At 27.8% G+C, this 16,936-nt stretch overlaps 1 protein-coding gene across 1 annotated transcript in view; it reads right to left on the reverse strand.

Moving 5' to 3' along the window:
* Nucleotides 1-1,500: 1,500 nt before the first annotated feature.
* LOC119682666 (Down syndrome cell adhesion molecule-like protein Dscam2) overlaps nt 1,501-16,936 on the reverse strand; it is a 93,511-nt gene continuing 78,075 nt past the window's right edge. Inside the window, exons 16-23 of the mRNA XM_038096156.1 lie at nt 14,670-14,825; nt 12,568-12,711; nt 10,834-11,141; nt 10,582-10,762; nt 9,049-9,207; nt 5,629-5,695; nt 1,715-1,822; nt 1,501-1,640 (exon numbers count right to left, since the gene is read on the reverse strand). Of these exons, the coding sequence (XP_037952084.1) occupies nt 1,747-1,822; nt 5,629-5,695; nt 9,049-9,207; nt 10,582-10,762; nt 10,834-11,141; nt 12,568-12,711; nt 14,670-14,825 (1,091 nt within the window). The 3' untranslated portion in view covers nt 1,501-1,640; nt 1,715-1,746. The remainder of the gene's footprint in view (nt 1,641-1,714; nt 1,823-5,628; nt 5,696-9,048; nt 9,208-10,581; nt 10,763-10,833; nt 11,142-12,567; nt 12,712-14,669; nt 14,826-16,936) is intronic.

Here is a 16,936-nt window from a genome sequence, read left to right on the forward strand (position 1 = left end):
TTGTTGTTATTATCATAACCCGTGAAGATTTATATGATAGATAATAATGCCAATATATGCAGTTTAATTCCAACTATATAAAGTCTCTTTTCCCCAGATCTATTACTTGTTATTAAACGCCGTTCAATAAGAGTGTAAGAGGATACCGTAAAGAACTGTTTCGAAATATTTAAAATTGATACTGAAAGAGTTAAAATATTTCTACATATTTTTACGAATTATTCAGAACAATTTTAGACGAATTTATATCAAAACGAGGTTTAAAAATCGGATGATAACACACTTAAGCAGTTCCTTAAAGCGCAAACGGATGTCTGCATGGAAGGAGAAACTGACTACAGAAACTACAGAAACTGACTTAATAATCATGCGTATAGGAAATTACGAAGAAGAAAGTTCTGAACCACACTACGTAGTAATAGCTAAGAATGATGCCCATACAGAAAATAAAAACCGATTGAGAATATAAATATTATAGAGAAAAACTTGAAAGAAAAGCATATAAAAACAGTAAGAAGATTGTTTTCGAAATAAGAGTCATCACTATTGGGCAGAATATCTTATAGATAAGAAATACCTAATATTAAGAACGTAACCACAATAGAATGAAGATTAAAATATCTTCAATGGTAAGATATTTTATTATATAATATTATATGAAGGACTCTACAATTTATTGTAAATATTTAATTTAGTTATGTTTTGATTTAAAAAAAATCTGTTTTTATTTAAATTGAAAAATCCCATGCAAAATTCCATTTTAGTATTCCCTCTCCCTACACACGCCTTAATTTATGACTACTTTGCAAATATTAATTTAAAAAAATTTATAAATATATAATTTAAATAAAATGGCAATAAAATGTAATTAACTTAACATAATATTAAATACAAAATCTTAAATGCTAATATATAAAGCAAATTTAAAAATTTAAAAATATTTGTATACAAATGAAATTTTTTTTGCAGTGTACAAAACACCTAAGATCTCCATTTTTTTCTAACTATTTTCTTACACACAATTTCACTGACTTATTTTTCGTATATATGTATTTATATTTTTATTAATTTTTCATATTTTTTGACTTAAATTTTTTTAAGTGTAAAATTAGCAAATTTCGTTTTGTTGTTGTTGTTGTTTTTTTTTGTATATATAAATGCAAAAAATTGTTAAAAAATGTTAAAATTGTTTAATCAAATTTTAGCTTTCAACTTCACTCAATTTTTTTCAATAGATTCTTTTTTACTTTATTATTATTTTTGGTATTTTTATATTATTATTATATTGAAATTTTAAAATGTACTTTAATTTAATATAATATAAACCACGTCGAACATTGAATTTTTTTTTGTTTTTGCTTTTTTACTTTGGCTTAACCATTTAATAATCATTATTTAATATATATGTTTGTTGTTGTTGTATTATTTTTAGTTTTCATATAGTTTATAAATAATTATGTATTTTATAATAGTTTAATATGTAAAGTTTTATATTCATAATTATAAATTTAATTATAATATTAATATATTAGCTTGTTCGATTAATATTTATAATCTTATCTCTTTCGCACACCGCCATCTTGTGTTGTATATTGTATTTTGTTGCTCTTTACTAGTGTTCTCTCTATTATTATTTATTGCTATTGTAAATATAAGAAAGATATGTTAATATATATATTCCATCTATATACATGTACCATTTAAATTGACTTACGTTGACTGTTTGCTTTATGAGTTTTTTACAAATTACACTGCCATAGTATCGTAGGCTGTGAATCCTGCGCCACTTTGTTGTTGGAGTTGTTTTGGACCGGCTTCGTTTCTATATTAAAAGGAGAAAATTAATTAATTATTTTCTTTTCTTTAAATTTAGTTTTAATTTTAAGCTTTAAGTGTATAACAAACGTTAACAAAAAGCTGCAACCATAATATTTGATTTTTTTTTTTTTTTTTTGTTAATTTAATAAATATTTTTCACTGTGTACTCAGTATAATCATATACATTAATGCTAGACTATATTACTTGGTAATTAATTCATTCTATGACTGCGGCATACACAACATTTAACAGTAAAATTTAATTTTCTAAGTTTAATTATTTGCCTTTCCTATAAATGATTATTGTCCTCATATTCATATTAGTTTCATCAAAACTTTTAAATTTCATAGATAAATTACATGTATACTAAAAGAAGATACTGTTTTAATTCGACTTAGATTCCTTAGATGATACATATAATTTTTGAAGTCTCAAAATATAATATAACTAACTTCTCCTGTCCCTTATATATAAATTCTAATCATATAAGTCCTACTTCTTCAGATCTAACTGCGCAACGTATCTTGCAAGATGGACTGTTACAGGGTATTTAGACACCAAATTGGACTAGGTACGTGAAACTTTTATGTTAGCAGACCATTGTAGCATTAAACATTCTAAAATAGAAAATAAAATATTCCGAAATAATATAAAACTTCTAAACACGGTATTTTTATATAAGAATATAAACTCTAATAAAATATTTTTTGGCAACTACAAGGTACATAGTAGGAAAAAACAACAACATCAACAGCAATTAGCAATACAACCCCGATATATAGAATCATACAAAAAAAAAAACAAAAAATATTCAAATATGTTATATGTATTCATATAGGGAGTGGATTCAAAAAATTTGCTTTCCGGTTTTACTATGTTACTCAGGTATCGAGTTAGTAGTTGTGCAGTACCGTGTATAACTCTTATATGGTATGGTTGTCTAATCTATTAATTCAGGTGTTTTTAGCTTTACAAGAATAGAAAAAAGATACAAAAAATCAGCAAATTAAAGAATATCATAAACAGACTACGGACTATGAAGAAAGATACCATATAAAAAAATGTTTTTAAATCGCAATATGTCGGCGACATATTAATATTAAAAGTCCATCTAATTAAATTGGGTTCTTTATTGACGAAATTGCTACTAAGCGCATAATTCTGCACATATGTATATAATGGATATACACTGAAACACATAATTTTTTTTTTAAACTAAAAGTTTTCATTAAGAAGTAAACGGTAGATAATTCAGATGTATAATACTACTTAGAAAAGGAAAGAATGTTTGAGCTAAGTTATAATATAATGGACTGTCAGATAGTTACCTCGATGAGTAAGATTCTATAATATAAAAAAAGGCTAAGTTCTTTAGAAATAAAGCTCTTATTCACGCATACACAGTCTATGCTATTTTAAATGAGTTTCTTGAAAAATATGTATGGGAACGAATATTTGTCCAGCACACAGTTTTTCCGCCATGACGGTTGTAAGAACCTCAAGTAACGTCGGTAAAAAGCACTTGCAATGCAATGAACATTGAGATATCTTCCAAGCGATCCTTGTGAATGTGCTAGCCTCCTATGAGGCTTGCACAGAATTTGGCGAATGGTACTTGAATACTTGACTAATTAAAAAAACATTTTTATCGATCATACGAGTTTTGACTAGTCTCTAAAATGAAATTGACGATGAAAAGAAATAGTTAGGGTACCACGCGAGTATCGAAAAGGGCTTCTACTAACGTAGTAAACGCAATTATCGCCGATGAATACAAAAACGTTTTAAAAAATTTATTGAACGTTTTTAATACAGTGTTGACTTGGACTAGAACAATAAGCATAACACATCAAAATAAAATAAAATGAAACATTTATTTTAAACTATTTCATCGGATTTGGAACGAACGGATGTATACGAATATCTAAACTATGCAAATATTATGGCATATCTTCTCACTGACTTATATAGTAGCCTATAGTATAATCTTCCCTACAATTAGCTATATTAAAAAAGTTTCACTTCCAAGACTTCAAATTAAAGGTCAGAAAGCACTAGTTGTGTGAAAAAAATGCAGTAACTATATCTTCCTTACTGGCACATGTAATTGTCAATAAATACGCTTCCTACAAGAACCTATTTTTAAAAAGCGCTGCTCTCAAGTCTTTATATTAAAGACCAGAAAGCATTGCGGCCTAAACAATTGTGCATATATCTTTATATACACATGTCTGTAAACAATAATAACTTCTCTACATAAACCGTAATTTTTTCTTTCAAAGTTGTGAATAAACAGCATTAAGTCTGATTGAAACAAATTGGCATCACTTTTAAAATATGTCAAATGCTTTTTTTTGACATTTTTTCTTGTGTTGTGTACAATATGAAATATAATAATTGGAAACACTAAAAATTTGTTTGAATAAAAGAAAACGAAATGAATAGTAGCAGTGGTAAGCATTTTTTATCTTACTCTTTTGATATATTGCAATTTGTTTTTATTTCTGCTCTTATGATTTTAACGGATAACTCGAATGTGCAATATATTTCCAGAAAACATTCACAATAGGGTGATTATTGAATTTGGCTGCACTAAAACTTAAGACGTAAAACCTAACTCTGAAGATTTTAAGAGCATTGTTGTTGCGAGTATTTTTTTGCAACTCTGAAAGAAAAAATTACGACTATTATCAATTTATATTGTAATCTATTGTATATTTTTCGGCGTCCAGGAGAGAAAATATATTACTCTTTTAATAGGTAGATTTAATGTTGTAGCACCTTTTTCTAAATAACAAAATATACTCTTTACTTTTTATACTTTTTTGCTTCCTATTATATTTTTATTTTACAACTTTTACATACAATATATTCATATTAGTATTATTATATTTCAAGCTGTAAGCTGCAAAGTAAAGTAACATATTTATTGGTATTTTAATATACATTTTCAATAGTAAATTATTAAAAATAGCATTGATTATAGCATATATTTGGAAGGGTAAAATATCAAACTGTGATTTGCTTTCAAACAATAAACATTAAAATGTAAAACACAAACAACTTTATTTAATACAAGTATTTCAAAAACAACAAAAAAAACAACAAAACAAATCATGCATAAATTAAATATTGTAATAAAGAAGAGAATAATCGAAATAATTACGAATATTACTAATAAATTGTTACCGGTTACTTTTACTGTTCTACTACGAACTGGTTACTTTAATATCTATATGTAGCATGCAATTAGAAATATAGAAATCAACAAAGCATTACACAAAATATTACACATTACACAATTTCACCAACTTACAACTGCCTTCGACTAGCGTGATTCCAAAGTATTGTATGTATCGTATGTATTGTATTTACGGATTGTGATCCGTAATTAATTTTATATTAAAAACATTTGATTTTATGTTCGGAAGAAATGTGTTTGTAGAAAGTGAATAAGAACAAGAGAAATTGTTATAAAAAATAAAAATATTTGTGTTAATTTTGAACCATTACAAGGTGTTATTTAACTTTAAGATTAATTTAATTAATAAGTTTAGTTTAGTTACAAAAAGTTAGTTACAAATTCTTAAAAGTTAGTAGCTCTCAAATGATCAGTCAAATTAATATTGAATTGCAATTGCAAGTTAACAATTGATTAAATTATTTAAATATTAAACATTTTGCAAGGAAACTTCATTTATTTTTAATTGCTTTTTTAACGAAACAAACTTTCAACAAAGTTTAAAATAATTTTTGAATTTCAATTTATTTTTTATTTTATTTTATTTTTTTTACTTGATTTACTTTACCTTTCAATTAATTTGCGCATTTCTTCAGTTGTGCGTTGATCCTTTTGGTGTGGGGATCGTTTGACAGCTGCATTTGACAGATTCAGTTTCATTTCGGTTTTTTTATATACAGAAAATCGTTTCAAAATATTTTAAAACATTTTCCATCAACAATTTTTTTTATTTAAGATAAAAAAAATAAAAAAGAAAAGGAAAAATAATATATAAAATGAAAACATATTTTTAAATAAAAAACAATATAATAAAAAAAAGGCATTTTCAGCTATAATTGTGTTTAATAATTATAATTGAATAAACTTAATGTAGCGATTTTTTCTTTTTATAAATTTAATAATAATTTTTAAAAATATAATAAAATTATTTTCTAAAACTAAAAAAAGTGAAATTATATTATTTATGCATTAGGAACTTAGAAGCGATTATTTGTTTTTTAGGCTATTCTCTCTCTGAAGCTCTTTCTGGATGTTATTAAATGTGAAGTGCCTACGAGTTGGCATTCATACTGGTAACCTAATAAATGTTATTTATTGTTTTATAGTGGAAATCACTTATAATGACACCTGATATAATGAGCAACTGGAGTAAACGACTGTTATTTAACGTTAGATTTAGTTTGCCTTATATACTTAATATACAGTTTGCATCCTTTTTTATAGGGACATATTTAAATTAACAACATATCGGTTTTTCTGGTCGTATTTTAATAAAATTGTGGTTTTAGCTGCTGGTAATAACGACCAAATATAGAAAAAACCTTTTTTGTCACTCTTGTTTTTGTAGTATTTAAAGAAAAATTATTATCTCAAAGAAATTTTTGGCGACCAAACAAAAATTACTGATTATTTTTCACAGTGGGAAAATAATATAAATAAATATTAATTATAAATATGAATTATACATATTTTCATAAACATTATCATAACTTTTAATCTTATCGGTTATAATTCATACGAGTATTACTGCTTACAACGACCGGATTGACTCGGTTTCTTCAATGTCGTTATGTTCGATTTCTATTGTATATATTTTAAATTGAGTTTGAAAATAAATTCTTTGTTGAGAGATCTTTGTTTGTAGATCTACTACTCAAAATGTGTGAAACTCGAAAGATATAATTATGTTCTCAGTACATAACATAATATTCAAAAATTTAATAAATGCGGGCCTTCTTATGAAAAATTGTCTAGAAATTATCTATGAGAAATTGTAGAAAGGGTATTCAGTTTTTAATAAACTTAGACTATTTTTTTATATAGTAAAGCAAATACTTAATTATAACTAACTTTTAAAATAAATATATTTATATTTTAATAACGAATAAATGTGTTATAGATAATAAAAAAATAATTTCTTAAATTATATTTTGTGTCCTGACAAATAAAAAAAATTTTTTTTACAATGTAGAAATGCGCAGATAAAAATGATACATGCAATTCCATGATAACCATAAAATGAACATATGACACTTGTAAATCACAAATGAAATGAAAAATTGTTTAAATTACACACAAAGGTTAAATATTATTAAAAACTTAGTTACAAAACCATATGAAACACATATAAAAAATTATTGGACGTGCTAAACAGAATGAAGGTGTGCGAAACCATATTAAAATTATTTGAAATAAAATTTAAAATAAATTAAATTGTAATATCTTTTCTAATATATGCAGATAACTCCACTTGTGTCCAAATAAAAGAAACATAAATTTGTATTATAAATTTTTCAAGGTATAACACTGGCATAGGTATACATTAACTAATCATAATTGTAGAATTGGATTGGAAGATAAGGTGAAAAGGCATGGATTTGTATGGAATGCTAATTGAACTTAACTTGCGCCAAGTTGAATGGCGTCATGAGGAGTAGACTTGCAGTTAAGATACACATAAGTAAATAGTTACACACTAACTGCTATTGGGCAATGGTTATGGTATATAAAATATGGAATATGCTTTCCATATTTAGAGAAGTCAGAACCTGTTAATAACTGCGTTGCAATGCAAACATAATCTCGAAGAAGAAATTGAGTCGGAATAGAAGTCAGTTATCAGTTGTCAAAATTTAAACTTACTGCTACTTTTTTCACCGTTGTAATAGCTTGCGGTATATTCATGATACGTAGAAGAGGACCGATGAATATAACACAAAGGAAAAGTGATTCTTCAGATTCTGCCGCCTTTTTAACGTCCGTCTGTGAGGATTTAAGATTGCTTAACAACTAGTTATGATATTTTATACTGGATTCACACAAGAGATCTATTAGCTGTCAATAAATTTCATTTTGCATCTCTCGTGTGAATCCAGTATTATAATATGCATTCTAAACTTCGTCTGAAGGCGTCCAATATTACGAAGAAGTCCAAATAATCAGATTTTTACAGGTACTGTATAACTTTTCAGATTAAAACATTAATTAAATATTAATTTTTTACTCAAAAAGACGAGTCATATACATTGTCAGTATCTATCGCTAAAATGATAGGTGGTAACTTTTAAGAATTACTTTCCATTCGGACACAAGGGAATAAATAAAATTTTATATCAATTAATTAAAAAATAATATTATTAAACCAAATACCAAACCAAATTTTTTGTATTTTAAAACACAAATGCGAAATAATTTCATAAAAAAAAATATTTTTTAAAATCAGAAAAAAGTGTGCTGGGCTTTTAAATAAAAAAGTTAGCAAAACACAGTATGAATTTGAAGTTGTTTATGTACTTACTATATATACATATATTTTATATACATATGTGTATGTATATAATACATATAGATATGGGAAACTTTCAAAATAATAAAAACAATATCCAAATTGATGATTCAAAGAATCGCCCGCGATTATTGCAACGGGCAATACATCGGACAGGACAGATGAATTACATGAGAATGTAGGTATGAATCTGAATTCACATGAGTGTGTACCTTGGATTGAGTGTATGGTAGTATATAGATACGAGTGTCTGTAAGCGGAGAGCTGATGATATGAAAATGTGATTTTTATACTTCTCATTTGAATGGTTGAAGTATTGCAATGAGTTCTGAAGATGAAGTGCTTTGAACTTCAGGTAAGTTGAATTAATGGAAGTATTGAACGAGAATGGATTTAAAGTTGGAATGGATTTAAATAATAAAAAGTTAAATGAATCAAATTTCTAACTTTTAATAAATTCCAACAAGAAAGAATTTTTAAACATCATCACTCACCCTCATTGGAGTCTTCTAAATTTTTCGTTTTGTTTTTTGGTTTTAATTATTTGTTTTTTAAAAAAAAAGTAAACAAATTTGAAAAGCAAAGATTTTGTGTTAAAAATACATCGCAAATTTTGAATTTAGTTTTATTTTATATATGTCGGTTTTTTTTTTTTGTTACTTTCTTTAGTTGTAAAACTATTAGATACTTTAATCAACTCACCGCCATAATTGCCGCGTGGTCCGTGATCACGGTCACACTCAGCTTCTGAGATCTCGTTGCTCTCTTTGGAATCGTTGAAAGAGGAATTACTCATATCGTGATTACGTGGTGGTGGTGGTGGAGGTTCTGGTGAACCATTTCCTGGATTACGTGCAGAACCTGAAATTATTTCAATGAGAGATTTAGTTGATCTTAAAGATTGTGTCGTTTATATTCCATTAATATTTATAAAAACATTTTTTAATGTGCATAATAAAATACTTAGTGATACATATAATTCAATTCAATATACTTTACAGTAACATTTCCAGCAAGAAATAAGTGGAAGGGAACAAACTTTTATAGTAAATAACATTATTCACAGATATATACTACCCTAAGTTTTAGGGATTAGTGAGATATGTCGGTTAACTACAAACCCTATAGAAGATTACTGCAAGGTTGCCATTTTTACTATAATCTTACACCATCAAATCAAAACTAGTAAGAGATTGTAGGAAAGAATTTGACGGGCTAAATCAACTCTCGAGCATCACTTTCATAGGCGTTTCCAAATATTTAGGGGAATAAAAACCTAGATGGTATAGTTTACCTTGGAATTTTTATATACGTCACCCTAGGAATACCAATATTTGTTATCCTATATATATACATGTTAAGATAGGCGTCTATATCCATTTTCAGCAACTAGCTACTAATAGGTGAGAGTAATTTACAACATGTTATATATCCCAGTAGACTTGGCCTTTATATTTACGCAAGGGAGTTTATTCACAGATGACGAATCCATCCTATCAGACCAATTGCAGTTCTGTTAGGTCATTGAACTTCGCAGAGGAATTACGTCCACCCTTCAATACTTATTATAGAAACTGCGAAAACATTTTATCTGTGACTGCATAAGAAGGAACAGATTTTTAGGAATGTGCTTTTGTGACAATCGGACAGACTACTTATCAGTAAAAACAAAGAGTCTATTAAACTACATAAATTGCAAGTTATGAATCTAATTTAACTACAGAAGTTTATTTCACGGAATGTGGCATCTGCCGATCAGCCACTAAAATCAATATATTTTTAAACAACATGGAGTCTATTTAGTTATTATATGGTTACTATTAGTCATTATTAGAAAGAACAATGTTACATGAGATTTATTGTGGTATGATTGGGTGTTAATCCTCTAAGCTAATCCGAGCAATTAAAAAATATTACCAAACCTAACAATATTTTTTGGTACAAAATCTCAGAGTTCAGTGAAAGAAGAGCACAAGCATGCAAGATATATTACAGAATTTGCAGTTCTTTGGTCTTAAAGGCATTTGTTAACAAAATCATACTCAGTTAAGAAATCAATGAATAATCTTAGATCAGATATATTTTTATTGACTTGAATGAACAGGACTTTAAGTTATGTATGAGTTAAAAAAAATATTAATGAAAATAACCTAAAAAAAACTGGACTTTATCATCTAAATAATATAATTTTGTAGTTGCGTTATTGTAAATAATAATAATAATAGATTTACTTACCAACACTACGTCGTCCCATAGAACCACGTGAGCCATAATGATCATAAGGTGTGCCATAAGGACCACCATATTGTGAGCCATATTGATCTTCTTCAGGTGCGCAATTAGCTGGATCGTCATATTCAGGTCCAGGGCCAGAGTATAAACTGCCACCTTGTGAGTTAACACGTGTGTATCGACGCTGTTTGAGAGATTATGTGTAACTTACCGATATAAAAAATATTTCACAATTATTATATTGTTTTAACTTACGTATTGATCTTCTTCCGCGCAATTAGCTGGATCATCATATTCCGGTGCTGGTGTATAAATTGATGATTGACCACCCTGACTGTTTTTACGTGCATAACGATTGGCTCGTGGCATTGATTGTGAACCTGAACGAGAGTGCATGTGTCCGGGATGTCCTGGTGGTCCCATAGTGCCAGCATGTCCGGGTCCTGGTGCATGTCCATTTTGATGTGGGAATGTTTGGAAGTTCATTGCTTTAGTAGGGTCCATTTCTTCACGGAATCCAAGTAAGTGGAAAGTAGCATAAGGACAAATTTCATCTTCCATGCCTTTTGAGTTTTTATTACGTAAATAATTTTGTTTTGTTTTTTGGTTAAAGAAAAAAGAAAGTATATATTAGTACATGTGTAGAATAAGATGGATATTAGTGTGTAATTTATGAAAGTGTTAATGGAGTGTTGTTATGTTGTTGTTTCTGTTAATACATTTCAAAAAAAAAAAAAAAATAAAACATGCAAAGGTTAAAAACATGTTATATTATTAAACTATTAGTTTACTTACTTAGAGTTAATGTTAATATTATATTAACTTCCATGCCTTTTGCCATGAGATTACTTATAAATCTAAGTGTTTTAATACTAAATAAAACTATAATGGTTTTATAAAAAAATTAAAATTTTGATTTTATTTACAAAAACAAATATCTATAACGCGATATCTATTAACGCGATTGAAGATTGAGAACAGTTCTTATTTTTGAACTACGTCTGATATCTCAGTTGGTAAAGAAATTTTAGAAGGAACGTTTTAGATTCTATAATTTAGAATATTACAATTAATAATAAATAAAAATTAGGATGTATAGAAAGCAGAAGAATTTTCTTTCCACAGACTTCGAGATGTACAGTGTCGAGATGTACAAACTCCCGAAAGATGATATGTGGTAGTAGTAGTTTTTTTTAGTTAGATATTCATATGCATATATTCAGATATTCTCTTACATTCTAGTGAGGTGGTCTTTGTTTTTAGTGTGGATTTATAAACAAGAATTCAGTTTTTGAGCCACTAAGCCAAGTTCGATTTTTTGAGAAAATATGTAGAATAGATAATAGTTTTATACTATCATGAAAAACCAAGGAGAATTATAGATGCCAATATCTATTTGTAATTCAATAGTCTTGTTTTAATCGAGAATGTTATTGAAAAAGAATAAACAAAAACGCGTCTTTATTTCTGTTGTTATATGCAATATTAATTCCTAAAGTTGCTTTAGGAATGTTAGGATCAAACAGATTAGGTTATACATAATGCGGTCTTCTACATCCACTCAGGCCTAAAAGACCAATATGTTACCACAGAAAACTCGATAAAGTCAAAAGCATCGTGACGCAGTAATTAAGCTTAAGATGCTCTTAAAGGCAACGCTTTGTAGCTGACTAAAATCCTCTAGAAATCGAGTAACTAATTTATAATTATGTTAACATTTGATTTTTTCAATATATGGTTTTGTTGTTGTGAATTTAAACTGAAATGCACAATACTCGTAGATGTGTTATATCAATTCATTAGTCAAATTGTTAGCCAGGTTATCACGATGATCTTATGGATCCACTCAGGCCTAGTTGGGCTTAGTTATTTTAAAAAAATCGTTAGTCAATGTTAGTAAAAATTATTGTCTGTGCATTTACGAAAATGAATAATGAAAAACTTATTTCAAATTAAATCTAAAAAATTATAATTAAATTCGTATCCTACCTGGATGCCGGTAATGGCATTCAGCAGTGCCATGACCATGACCATAAACATTGCCATGTAATGGCACCGGTGGTGGTTTCAATTCTTCGTATAAATTTGGTCGACGAGGATCCCAAGTGGAATGATTTGAACGCAAACCACGGCCTACTTGTGGCGACAATACACAACCATTGACCAATTTTTTCATATTCACAATATTTTACACATTTTATATGAAGTAGGTGGTATAGGTGTCGGGTGTCGGGTGTCAGGTGTCAGATGTGTTGTGTTCGAGTATTAAAATTACACAAATTTTGCGAAACAATAATACAACGTCAATATAAATTAAAAACATAAAATTAAGCATAAAATGTAGGTTGTTAAGCATTTTGCGGGTTGAAACGGGAAAAAATAAAAAATTAATTACATTTATTATTTGTTTTTAATATTATATACATTAAATATACTATATAATTATTAACAGTGCAACAATTTGTTCATAATTAATTATTATTTATTTATATTTAATTATAGTTTTCATTAATTTATTATTAAGTATGATATTATGGATTATATTAAAAGTATATTCGAAAAAATAAACCACAATAAAATAAATTCAGTTCTATACTATTTTATGGCTGCAAATCGAATTTAATCGAAATTTTCAACTTTTCAGTATAATTGAACCAATTCACAAACCGAACCATAAATCCAAAGTTTGGATTTTTGAATTTTAAGAATCAGTTCTAAATAAAAACTTTAGACTTCAAACCAGTGGCTTTGCAAATTCTAAGGAACGGTTCTGAATCGGAGTCTCCGACTTATTGTATAATTGAAAAGAACCATTTGCTTAGCATATTTATAGGAAACCATTTCAGAATTATATGTGGTTCACAGTCATTTTTGTAGTGTTTTGTAAAGAAAATGGTATATTGAGTTGATTGAAAAATCAGCATTAAAAGAAGCAGTTTAACTTAAGGCCTTTGATCGCCCATCTGTTAGTACGGATTACCTCAGCGAAAGATTCATATGTTGTCAGCGGTCTAAAACGTTAGAGAGATCGTGTCACTGATGGAGTGATCAAACTGATGTAGACCGTAACGCGAGAGGAAATGTGTGCAATTAGGGAGAAGCTTTGTGTCCAAACGAAATTCAGGAATAAGTTGCCGGTACTAGTTAAGTAATCACTAGTTCGAAGTCAGATGCTTTTAAATACAATTTTATAGCTCAAATCTATTTGAGTTCTGATTTTAAGATTTAAATTAAATTCAAACACTTCTTATTCTTCTTATTTGGACATAACAATCCGTTACAGAATTTCGATCTGTCGCAGCATGTGTCCACAGGCACTTTTGCTGTGTGCGCACTTTCTCCAGTCAACTTGATCACTCCACCGTAGATACGGTCTACCTCTACGTCTTCTTCCGTCAAGTACTGCTTCAAACAGCTTTTTCGCTCAATCTCACAACATGACTAAGCCAGCGAAGCCGCTGGATGTTAATACGCTGAATTATATCAATGTCGTGATAAAGCTCGTACAGCTCATGGTTCATTCGTATGCGGTAGTCGTCGCCAACTCGTAGAGGATCAAAGATCTTACGAAGAACTTTTCTCCTACACACTATTATTATTTATTATTTGAAAATTCATATCTTAATTGTTGCACTGTTAAAATTATTAACTAAATTTACTACAACATTTAAAAATAAAAAGTACATCATGCAGTGCATGGACTTTAACCAAAATTACTAAGTAATACAATACTAAGAATTTGGATTATACCATTTTTATAATTATTGGATAAATGGTATATTAAAATTTTGAGATAAATTTAAATAAATTTGAGTGTAAGTCAAGTCCTTGACGGTTTGTGATATATATATAAAGTGAATCTTATTACAATACTTGCTACTTTGCGTCACAATAATAAGAAGTAAATAATATTATTTTAAAGGAAAGCACTTTGCAACACAATGTTTTTGTGGCTAGCATTTGTCCTTCGTCCTTGTACGTGGTTCATGGAACTCGTACAAAGGACAAATTGGCAAAATGAAAAAAGCAAAAATATTCTTGTATTATTAAATGTTGTATTGGTAAATTTAGATGCTTACTTATTACTGTACCTCGCTTAATCCGGTCGCAGGTGTTGTAGTTGGAGCCAGGAACTGGTGGCAGTTTGCGGTTTGGTGGTGCAATATAGCCCAACTCGTCTCGTAGATCAGGTCGACGTTTGTCCAGGGTGGCGCCGGGTCCCATTGTCTGATTGTAAACTACATCGTCTAGAATTAATATATGATATCGCAAAACACAATATAAGATACTGAAGATGCTTTTTACCGTACTTTGAAAATTTTTTTCTTCTTTTATTTTGTTTTTTTTTTTTTTAAATTGAAAATTTCTGTTTCTTACTTTACTTCTGTTTTAATTCGATTGCGGCTCATTATCCTTTGATTTAGTTTAAAAAAAAATTTATATAAATAATGCGGTGCAATACACAATTTCTATATTTGTGGTAAATTTTTTTAGTGCTGTCAATTTGTATTTTTAAAATGAACTTTTCCAAAATTTCACAATTTGAATGCGTCACTCAGAAAATTTTGCTCTTGTATTCATAAAAAAAGTGGTTGTGCAAATAGAATCCAAAATTCGTGTTAAATATTTATAAGGAAAATGCACAAAATAATTGAAATTTAGTTAATTAGTTAATTAGTTAATATATAAATTACGTTAAAGAAAACAATTTAAATATTTAAATATTCAAATATTTACCAAATATACCAACGTACGACTTTACTTAAGGGAAAGTTACTTAAATGATGAATGAATAATGATTTTAATTTAATTCATTTAAATTTTTTTGGTTCATTAATTTTTAATCAACTTCTTTTTCCAATTTTTTCAATACTTTTTGGCGATCTTGAAAAGCATCTTAGTTTATTTTATTTGGTTTGAAATAAAAACTTAGAAAGTAGGTGCTTAAACTGAAACTATAATTCTTGAAATAAAAAAACTAAGTACAACAGCTGAAAGGGGCTGTTGCCGGGATATGGAATCGGGGGCTTTGTTGTTCAATATTATTTTAAACAAATTATTTATTAAAATCAAACTAAATATTTAGCAATAGACATGTAGTATGTTATTTTTGAGAATGAGTAAATATATAATTTATTTACATAGAATATCGATTAGTTATATCGAAAGCAAACACTTTAAAGGGGACGGGATCTAAGAAAAGTATTGATTTTTTGCTAAATTCAATTTAAAGTTACAATATATACAATTAATCAAATCTAATATCTTTCATACTTATACGGCACATATTTCTAGAGCATACTGAAGCATCTGACACATTGTTTTTTTTTTTTTTTCAGAGAACACCTGAAGATAAAAGATGATTGTGATTTGAAATCCTAAATCCTTTTAACCTGAATAAAATAAAAATAAAATAGTCAACGTCACATGTGCTTAAGTAATAAAGTCAGACAATAAAAATGTTACGAAATATATCAGTTGCCCTACTATATTGAATTTATGTGAATTTTGAAGCAGAGCGTTTCACTTCACTCACGCATACAGTCAATAACACCACAATAAAATAAAAAAATATTAAAAAGTGCTAATTAGCAGCAATAAAAATGTAAATTATTTTACTACAAAAAAAAATTGTAGTAGAGAATGTCCGTTGAGACATTATCAGTGTTAAAAACACGATATAAAATGTAAAAATATAGTATTATGGGAATATCGTAAATATTTCCATGATTGATTAAAAAAAACTTTTATGATAATATGCAGTTTCCAACTTCAATGCAATCATTATTTGATTCTGACGTGACGGTCTCCTTAATAAAGTTGTATAGTTTAGTTCTTTTAAATGAAGTATATCAATGAACTAGTTCGAAAGAGATTTAAAGAGATTACTTTTAATATTAATTTTCGGATTATGTGTGATTTTAATAAATGTATTTAAAAAGAAGATACTGGTGGTAATAAATAAATAAATATTATTTGGTGACAATAGTATGTAGATGTTATAGTGGCTCAGGTAATATTGTGCTTTAAAACAAGTCTAATTTTTTGATTCTTTAAATTAAGTAAATTTCAAACACAGTATAGATAATTTTAACAGTATTATAACTTAATAAGTAGAAGTAACTCTGACCTATTTCAGATTGTACCTAGTTTCTTGCTCATAGAAATATATGCTAAGTGTAATTAGTATGAATATTTAATTTTTTATAAATAATATTTTCAAATTGTTTGATGAGATGGAAAATTATGACAACTAGAAAAACAAAAACGGCAAACACACATTCCATAAAATATTTATGTTACATATATGTAATATAATAATAGATAATATAAAAAGCTACATATATTTTAATTTATG

Source organism: Teleopsis dalmanni, chromosome 2 (assembly GCF_002237135.1).
Source record: "Teleopsis dalmanni isolate 2A chromosome 2, ASM223713v2, whole genome shotgun sequence".
NCBI classification, from domain to species: Eukaryota; Metazoa; Arthropoda; class Insecta; order Diptera; family Diopsidae; genus Teleopsis; species Teleopsis dalmanni.